Below are 10,286 nucleotides of genomic sequence, written 5' to 3' on the forward strand. Positions count from 1 at the left end.
AATATTATAAAGTACACATTATTTTTGAAAATGGTTGTAACTTAATGAAAATAAATATTAGAAATGAAAACAAAATTTACAATTGAATTTAATTTAAATTCTCTTCAAATAATTTAAAGTATAATTTTAAAATGCCATGAATAATTTTAGATAGTCAACAGTTTGCAAAAACGGGGTTAATTTTGTGCGGGCACAAATTTCCTGAAGATAATTTTATTCGAATAGTACGAGATATTGTCTACGGCGAGGATGAAACTCCAATTAATCAAGATGAATTAGATGCAATGCCAAGTAAAAATTTAATTATATAATGCGATAATTTTTAAGAATCAGATGTCTTATTATTTATTTAATTTTAGCTCCATATTGTAAAAAATTGTATTTAGATGTAAGTAGCACACGACGTGGTAAATTAACATGGAGTCAAGTAAAACCAATTATTCAAGGTAAAATTATTTATGGGCCGACTAATAATGAAACATCTGAAATTATGAAACATGTGGGTTTTTAATTTGCTTTTAAGAACAAAAATAAAGATGAATTGTTGATCTATTGTTTAATTGTAGGCAAATACAACATTTGATGATATTAATAATTTGCGTAAAGTTTTTGAAGGTTTACATTTAACAAGAGTTCGTTTGAATACAGACAAGGATTTTGAAAAAAGTTTTGATGATTTATTGGAATTGGCAAAATCTCCTTTAGTTAAACTAATTGCTGGTGATATAGATGTCGATCAAATTGCAGCTGGACTTAAATTTATTAAAACTGATAAAACATTTGCTGAAGTTATCGAAACTCTTTTTCATATTTTAGAATGTTTTGCTGTTGATCGTTATATACCAGTTGAAACAGAATTTGAATTTGAAGAAGTTGCATTCGATTTAAACCGTCGTCGACAGTTTTATGCCGGTGTTTGGTTTAATAAAACTAAAAGCAAAGATGTTATTTACAGGTTAAGAGTTGATACAGATAATACCCCGGTAACAATTGAAACTCATAATCGGTTTTGGTTCCCGGGTCCAATGGATAGTATGGCTGAAGATTTAAAATATCATCGAGGATTTGTTCAAATTAAACAAGCTTTAGATACTGGAATAATACGTTACAAAAAGAGTTTACTAATAATGGAAAAAGAAACAATGGAACATCAAGTAAGTGACAACAAAAAATCGGCAGAGGATGAATTAGAAAAATTTTTGAGTTGGGAAGATGATGACTTCAATTCACCTTCAACAACAGAACCAATTCTAACTAGTTCAGTTGGTCCTGAATATAACATATCAAGATCAACTACTGAGACATCGATATTTTTGAATCTTTTGGGCAATGCGAAAACAAATAACACTTCATCTGAAAAAAATATAAGTAATCTTATTGGACCTTTTGAATGGGATGAAGATTTTGATGGTCCATTCAATGGTAGTTCGAAAGATGAAAGTACAACTACTATATCGTCTTTGGATATTGAAAATGTTACAGATCCGCCATCGAATGTTAGAAAGAAAAGACAATTTGATTTTTTCAATATGCTTTTTGGAGGCGACAGTAATAGCAAAAGTAAAAAAGATGAATCTGGAGTCGATGATATTAAAGTATACACAAAACAATTCCCGTATCCTTCATACATTAAAGATGAGTAAGTAGATAAGGACGACGGCTAGCTATAAAAAAATAATACACTCAAAAAACATATAAAATTGTCAAATATTTAAAAATTATTTAATCCTTTCAGTTTCAAGAGAGGCCTTTATTTGGGACAAGCAGTTCAAATGTCTTTTTTTTTTGCTCTGATGATTCAAATTGCAACTTGTGTTCGATACAGAATTTGGATGAAAGAGAGTAAAAATACAATGGTAATGAGATCCATGGGTTTAAAAGCTTCATCAGAAATTTTAGCTTGGATTTTCACAACATTCATAGAAATATTGGTCATATTTTTAATCGCTTGTTTAATTCTTTACGTTGGTGCAATTTTGGAATATACCAGTTTTGTCTTTATTATATTATTTTTAATCTTATTCGGGCTTTGTACGATATCTTTTTGGTAAGTTATGAATTTTCTTAAAAACTGTTCTTTGTTTCTGAATTTTCTTTGTTCAAACTTCACTTTTGGCCAATTTTGTTTTTGTTTTAGTTACATGTGTTCAACAATATTTGCCTCGGCCAGTATTGGATCAGTAGCTTCAGCCATTTTATTTTTGATGACATTCTTACCATACATTATTATAATTTGCTTAGATACTAAGTTGTCTAAATTTATGACATTTATTGTAAATTTATCCCTTTCAACATCATTTTGTTACGCTTGGGAGCATGTTATGCGCCAAGAACTGCAAGCAACTGGAATGTCTTATGGTCAAGCATTTAACGAAGGGTTGGAAGGAGAATTTACATATGGTGTTTGTATGTTAATTTTGGATGGTATTTTATATGCAATTATAGGCTATGTTATAGAAACATATTATAAAAATGGTAAATACTCCGTTGGCCCGTAAGAGTTCTATATTAAGCACTTTTATGAATTTTTTAGATGATGATAAGTATTATAGAGTTGATAGAGAAGATTTAGATCCAAGTTTGGGTGCCTTAATGGAAAATGTTACAAAAGTTTATAATAATGAAAAAGTAGCTATAAGTAATATTTCGTTAACATTTCCGAAAGATGAAATAACATGCTTGCTGGGACGGAATGGAGCTGGGAAAAGTACAATTATGTAAATATTTTTTATATTCAAATAAAAATTTAATTTTAAAATACCCCAATGTATTTATATTATTCTAGTAAAATGCTCACTGGGCAAATAACTCAAACAAATGGAAAAGTTGTAATATCACAAGCTTTAAGTGACCGTAATGAACCAGATAAAGTCGGTTTTTGCTCACAGGATAACGTTTTAATCCCACAATTAACTGCCAAAGAGCACTTATTATTATATTCAAGAATAAAAGTAAAAAAAAATTTCGAAGCAGAAGTTGAAAAGACAATGCAAAGTCTAAATTTTGGTAAATATGAAGATTTTCAAGCTAATCAACTTTCTGGTGGTTATCAAAGAAGATTATGTGTGGCAATTGCGTTTATTGGTAAGCTTTTTACAAAAGTTATTTACGATCAGTATTTATTTTAATACTAATTTTTATTAATTGCAGGTTCTCCAAATTTAGTTATTTTAGATGAACCATGTAGTGGTGTCGACACCAAAGCAAGAAAATGTGTATGGGAGCTTGTAGAAAAATTACGTAAAGGAAGAGCTGTTGTTTTGGCGACTCATTATTTAGATGAAGCTGAGTTTATGAGTGACAAAATTATAATTATTCATAATGTAAGAAAAATATTAAAACCTAAATTAAAGCTAATGTTAAAAAATATTTAATAATAATTCAAGGGCCAAATAATAAGTCGCCATAGTCCAGAATCATTAAAGAACTTAATTACAAAATCATTTATACTGTCAATTAAACTTAATGGAAAGGATCCTGCTATAACGGAAAAAATTCATGAAGAATTCAAAACTCACTTGAAAAGTTTTACACCAATAAGTGCAAATCATTCAAAAATTGAAATTGAAGTTATTTATGATCCTATATTGAATGATTACCCTTCTTTATTTGACAAATTAGAAGATCTTCAGGCACAACAAAGAATATCTGACATTGTAATTTCCAGTAATAGTTTAGACCAATTATTTGCAAACTTAAATAAGACAGAAATATTAACAAATGGTAGTGTAATAAATTCAAATGGAAATTCAGAAAATTATGAAAAAATTGATTTAACGCGACAAGATCCACAAGAATTTCACAATTCGATAAGCCGTTGGGAATTAATAAAAAATCTATTTAAAAAACGTTTAATACATTTTTCACGTAATTTAAAACTTTTAATTTGTGTATTAGTTTTGCCAGCATTATTTGAAATAATTGCAATGAGTTTTGTTGAATTGAGACCAGGCGGAGAATTTGATACACCATTAAATTTAACAAGGAATTTGTATCCTGAAACTTCAGAATTTTTCAGTATAGTGAAACCAAACAATTTCACTGAATTAACTTATAATAAATCTCATGAACATTGTGATGGGATTGATGATTCATTTGCATGTTTTGATTTTAAGGATTCTTATTTGGCATATAAATGGTTATTAGAAACTGATGATTTATATAGAATGAATCGATATGGTGGATTAACTTTTAATAAAACATCTGTTAATGTTTGGTATAACAATAAGGGTTATCATTCAATGGTTTCGTGGCAAAATGATTTAAATACAATGATGCTACGAAGTGAAATGAAAGATGATGAATATGGTATAACAACTTATAATCATCCATTGAAACTAGGTGAACGCGAATTAAGTGCATCATCGATGTAAGTTTTAAAATATATTAGCGTAATAAACAAATTTTAATACTTTGCTATCACTTTTATTCATTAATTTTCAGATTGCAACAAGTTTCAGATGCTGGAATCGCTTTTATTTTATTGATTGCATTTAGTTTGGTTGTTGCTAGTGCGTCCGTGTATATTGTTAATGAAAGGGTTAGTGGTGAAAAATTACAACAAAAATTATGTGGAGTAGATAATCTTACTTATTGGGGAGTAGCACTTGTATGGGATTTATTGGTAAAATGATTTATTTGGAAATATTTTGAAAAAAACTTAGTAATGATAATTCAATTTTTAGATTTATTTGCTGGCTGTGTTAATTTGTGTAGTTATACTGTATATATACAGTTTCCCTATTTATGTGGATCGATCACAAATGAATGGAATTGTATTATTATTAGTTTTATTTGGGTAAATTTGAATTACGAGGATCATAACAATATTTTCAAATTTTGGCTGATATAATATTATTTTAGGTTTGCAACAATTCCAGCTGTGTATGTTTTCGAGAAATTATTTTCTGAAGCAAGTTTTGCTAATATGACAATTTTCTGTTTGAATGTAACAATAGCTTTAACAACTTTAACTATAATAACTGTGATTGATGTTCTCGGTGAGACTGACACTGATGTTTGGTGGAGAAATTTTTTGAATAGATTATTTTTAATATTTCCACAACATGCACTATCAGATGCCTTAATTGAAATATGTAAAAATTATATATTGGTAAGATATTGAATAACGTATTTAATGAATAATGACAAACCTAAAAGTGACGTGAAGTTTGTCATTCTACTCTTAAATCATTTTATTTTTAAAAACTACAATTAGCTTTTTGGTCCTGCAATTAACTTAACTACTTAAATTAATAATTAAGCATGTAAACTTGTACACTCAAAATATACGTTCTAATTGAATATAAATCAAGCATTTTAATCCACACAATCATAATAAAATTTCTTTTTATTTTAGGGCGAAGTGATGCGTCGTTTCGATATTGAAACTTATAAATCACCTGTTTCTAGTCCATTACTTGCACGTCATTATGTCGCTTTAACTTTATTGGGCATTATATTTTTGTGTCTTAATTATTTGTTAGAAAGTGGAAAATACCATGAAATTTCATCAAGAATATGCGCTCTTTTCAAATCACAAAAAACACCATTAAAGCCAGTTGAACTTAAAATTGTTTCCATACAAAATTCACTTACAAGAGATGATAAAAGTAGTTCATATGCTGAAAATTATGCTGTTAAAGTAGATTCAATATGGAAGTCCTATGGTGCTGAATATGCAGTACGTGATGTTTCATTTTATGTTCAAACCGGTGAATGCTTTGGTTTGTTAGGCAAAAATGGTGCTGGTAAATCTACAGTATTTAAGATACTTTCTGGTCAAATCCATTATGACAGTGGAAATGTACATTTTTTGAACGTAAGTTAATTAAAGTATTTCTTAATTGAAAAATGTAATTATTTTAATTATGATTTTTATTTAAGTTAATTGAAATTTGTTTTTATTTTTTTAATTTTAGAAAGAAATTTCATATTGTCCTCAAACCATAGCTTTGGATCCGTTATTGAGTGTTGAAGAAGTCATTAAATTTTATAGTAAACTGAGAAGAGTTAAAGATGCTGCAAAGGTTAGTTATTTTTAAAAAAGAAAAGAAGGTTTTGGTTGCTAAATACGTTATTACGTCCGCATGTCGAATCCTATTCATATTGTTTTATATTCATCTCCAAATGTACATTTTCCAATTCTTTAGTTAATAAGTTTACTTCACCGCAATTTAAAATTAAATAATTGGTTTCCTGTTGTAGGAATTCTTTTGGATTCTGGCTGCTTTTTAAACTTCTAATCTGTAAAAATTTATATTACTTAGCATAAAGTAATTTGGTTTCATAGAACATATTAATATAAAAATGTAAATAGACCTTTTATCTTAGATGTTTATATTTTATACTTACTTGAATTATTGAGCTACGTGAGTTGATACCTTTGTTATCGTAAGCTGTTAGTGTGCAATGTATTTTCTTTGTTACATCTACGGTTGCTGCCCATAATATATAAATTTCAATATCTTCAGAGTCCTCGAAAAAATCTTTATCCTTTCAAATATATTTAAATCAACAATTGCTATATTTGAAGTTTATGAAGTTTTATATTTAAGGAAACTTACTAGTTCTTCCTCATTTAACATGTATTTAAGATACGTTTTAGTACCTAAAATAAGAACTGGTAGATGTTGAGAGAATTTTTGATATTTCTCTGGAAGAAATGCATTTTGTAGACATAATCCTTGGTCAACTGGAAGTTTATCTCTATAATATAAAAATTATATCAACATGACTTAGTTACATATGGGCTCTTACATATTTTCACCAGCATATATTATTATTGCTAGACACAATACTTTATCTATTTCTTCAAAAATTTTTGGAGAAAATTTTAAAGTAAAATTTTCATTTACTTTTAGTTCTTCATATGAAGGAAGGAGTTCACGTTTTTGATGATCACGCAAAAAATGCGATAAAATTGATGTTAGACCAACAATTTGTGAACAAGCACTTACTGGACATTTTATTGGACTTCTTTTACAACAATCGTTTAAATTCATATTTTTTAAGTTGGGATTCTTCTCATATTTTCTTTTATTAGTATTCATATCATCTACATCATCGAAAATACTAGTTCTAATTTGTTCTTTAAAGTCATTTAATTGTTCAGGTGTGAAATTCTTCAAAGCATTGTCAATACCTTTTGTATCAATTGTAAAATTAGTCAATTTGGTTGTTTCTGCTGTTAAATTATTGCGACATTTTTCATTTTTTGTTTCCAATTCAATATTTTTACAATATTTTTGAAAATCGACAACATGGTCATAGCAGGTTGGTTGAATGAACTTCTTTCTTGGTGAAGCATTACCATCAGGCATTTCTTGAAAATTTTTGCATATCTCGCAAAAATTTGAAGCCATCCTTAATTTTAGGTAATTTTTTTTATTATTTGTGTCTCTCTAATATTTGAGTTTTGAATTAAAAATATTAGCCTGTTTTTGTTTTTTATATTTGAAAATATTTAAACATGTATTACTAGTTATAGGGTACTGCACACACAATTATTCTAAGGGGTAGTTTTAAATCTTTATTAAATGCTACATTTTGCTCCAACATTTTGCTCGACTGTGGGTATTTAATAACATCTTAAATTCTGTAGCAATTAAAAAATAAATTGAATATATTTTTAGTCATAATAAATTAATTTTCGTGAAAGTATATTCTTAAACTTCGGTCAAAGATGTTTCCAAAAATTAATTAAACTTCTTCAATAATTAGTAAAGAGTTCTGTTGTTACCCACAAGATCTGATAATGTACGTATGTATCACTAAAAAGTTTTTCCTTAAAACTCCACAGATTTTTGGATTACGTTTTATATATTAATTTTTTTTCCACTTTAATTTGTGTAATATTATAAAAGAAAATAAAATTATTTATAAATAAAAAAATTTTTAATTTTAGTGTGTGGAACATTTACTTCTTGCATTTAATTTGGAATCGTATAGAAAAGTTTTAGTAAAAAATTTAAGCGGTGGAAATAGAAGAAAATTAAATGTTGCTGTTTGTTGTATTGGTAATAGCAGTGTTGTATTAATGGATGAACCAACAGCTGATATGGATCCAGTAACAAGATCATTAGTATATAAAGTTATTAATGGTTTATTAGAAGAACAAAAAAGTGTTCTGTTAACATCACATTCAATAACAGAAATTGATAAAGTATGCCAAAGAATTGCAGTTATTAAGGAAGGCCAAATAATTAGTTGTGGTACGCCACAACAATTGGAACAGAAATATGGTGGTTATTATAATGTTGTTATATTCCTAAATAAGACTGAAGTTTATGAAATGCAAAAGGTTTGTAATAATTTCAGTTTATTATTTTAAAATATAAAATATTTTAAATTTTAGTTAAAGATATTTAATTATAAATAATAATTTAAAGATATTTCATTTATAAATTTCATAACTTTATTACAGAATATTGTAGTGGAGTTTCCGGATTGTACTGAAATTCAAGTTCATCAGCATTCAATTAAGTTCATGATTAGAGTACAAAATACAATTGAAGAAGTAAGTAGCTCTAGATAATATACTTTGTTTTGAATTGCTTGTGTTTATCTTGTGACGATATTGCATGAAGATAGTTCTTTATTTTCTTCCCTGTTCGGCATTCTATTTCATTAAGAATTTTTCTTAAATTTTGTTGAAAACATGAGAAGAAAATGAAGATTAGTTTGTTGGAGAAGTGGGGAAGAAAATGAGGCTGTAACATCATGCAATAATATGATAATTTAAATATTTCAATTATTCTTGATTTTAAATTTTGTAATAATATTATTTCTTTTTTTGGAAATTTTAGAAATCTAATTCAAAGTCACAAAACGAAAATTCAATTAGTTTATCAAATTTATTTGCAAAAATAAATCGTTTTTCTGCAGTATATGATGTTCGATATGCTTTAAGTCGATGTCGTTTGGATGTGATATTTGAAAAAATTTTAGATTCAAATGAAATTAAAAATGAACATTCGATAGCAACGTCAAGTTTTAATAATTCATTGATAGCTTCACGTTCAGATGATGGTGGTTATGATCATAAGAGTTTCATTAAAACTGATTAAAGAAATTCTAAAAAGGATGTTCTTGTAATTAAGTTAAGAAAAAGTTAATTTATTGTGATACAAAATGAAAAAGAATATTTAAATTTTTAAGTAAATTAAGTAAATATTTTTTAATAATTAAAAAGTTAAGGTAATTTAAGAATGTTTGTATATATTTAAGGTAACAAATTGTGTTATTGTTAAAAATTATAATATGGAGTATGCTCTTAAAATAGTGTCTTAAATTTTTGCTTAAACGAATTTTCTTCTATTTTACTTTTAAATGTTTGCAAATTAATAGCAGAAGATTCTAGTGGAATCTCTTGTATTTATCTATAATCAAAAATCTCTTGTATTTAGATATCAAATAATGAGCCATTATCATAACCAACTTAACAGAGTTATAAATAATTTGAATATTAATTGAAGTTTTTTTCAGGCGCTCTGTTGCTTGAACAAAGTCAACAATAATTAGTATAAACTTTGAAAATTTTTTTTTTAATGTTAATAATCTGAAAACAAATGCTGTAAACGCTTTTTTCGTTCTAAACTAATTTTATTATAATACTGGTTGATAATTACATTTTTACTATTTATAATAATGTAGAAAATTTCTGGTTATTTTAATGTTACTTTGGATTTATAGAATAAAATTCAGTAACATTGTAAATTGACTTATGTATATATAATATTTGTTACCTTGAATCTGTTTTAAATTGCAATTATTAAGCTAGTGAGCATTACAGGAAATTTTTATTAAAAAAGTTATTTGTGCATTCAGAAAAGATTTTGTGTATATGTTTTAAGGTTTTGTTGTGTTTTTTTGGGAACTCTTTTGTTTTAGATTTAAATAATACTTAAGATAAAATTTTGTAAATAAAATTTGAATATAGTATAAATGTGTAACTACAATTAAAATATTTGTTTAAAAATTATTTTTTACTATTTAATGTACAAATATTTATTGATACTACATATATATTTCTTGTAAAATATTGTAGAAAACGGCTTCGATTGTAGAAAAGTTTTTATTTTACAAATTATTTCTATTAATTTTATATAGTACACACTACAATATATAAATTAAATATGGTTATTACTTACTAAGTAATAACATACTCCGAAGTATGCATTACTTACTTAGAAAAAGTGAGTTTTTCTGAATGGGCGAAGGGCAATCGTAAAATGTCTGGAGAATTTTTAAAAGTTTTTTTAAAATATTAAAAGTCTAAAAAAGTA

The 10,286-nt window shown here is 26.7% G+C and overlaps 1 protein-coding gene across 1 annotated transcript in view; it reads left to right on the forward strand.

Moving 5' to 3' along the window:
- LOC129618730 (phospholipid-transporting ATPase ABCA1) overlaps positions 1-9,959 on the forward strand; it is a 51,870-nt gene extending 41,911 nt beyond the window's left edge. Inside the window, exons 6-22 of the mRNA XM_055533680.1 lie at positions 151-291; positions 360-499; positions 567-1,639; positions 1,736-2,047; positions 2,138-2,475; positions 2,534-2,717; positions 2,786-3,084; positions 3,151-3,323; positions 3,387-4,369; positions 4,444-4,624; positions 4,686-4,798; positions 4,864-5,113; positions 5,360-5,821; positions 5,922-6,029; positions 7,907-8,302; positions 8,426-8,518; positions 8,808-9,959. Coding sequence (XP_055389655.1) covers positions 151-291; positions 360-499; positions 567-1,639; positions 1,736-2,047; positions 2,138-2,475; positions 2,534-2,717; positions 2,786-3,084; positions 3,151-3,323; positions 3,387-4,369; positions 4,444-4,624; positions 4,686-4,798; positions 4,864-5,113; positions 5,360-5,821; positions 5,922-6,029; positions 7,907-8,302; positions 8,426-8,518; positions 8,808-9,068 — 5,507 coding nt within the window. The 3' untranslated portion in view covers positions 9,069-9,959. The remainder of the gene's footprint in view (positions 1-150; positions 292-359; positions 500-566; positions 1,640-1,735; positions 2,048-2,137; positions 2,476-2,533; positions 2,718-2,785; positions 3,085-3,150; positions 3,324-3,386; positions 4,370-4,443; positions 4,625-4,685; positions 4,799-4,863; positions 5,114-5,359; positions 5,822-5,921; positions 6,030-7,906; positions 8,303-8,425; positions 8,519-8,807) is intronic.
- Positions 9,960-10,286: the final 327 nt, after the last annotated feature.

This window comes from Condylostylus longicornis, unplaced genomic scaffold (assembly GCF_029603195.1).
Source record: "Condylostylus longicornis isolate FDR11 unplaced genomic scaffold, ASM2960319v2 ptg000010l, whole genome shotgun sequence".
In the NCBI taxonomy this organism is placed as follows: domain Eukaryota; kingdom Metazoa; phylum Arthropoda; class Insecta; order Diptera; family Dolichopodidae; genus Condylostylus; species Condylostylus longicornis.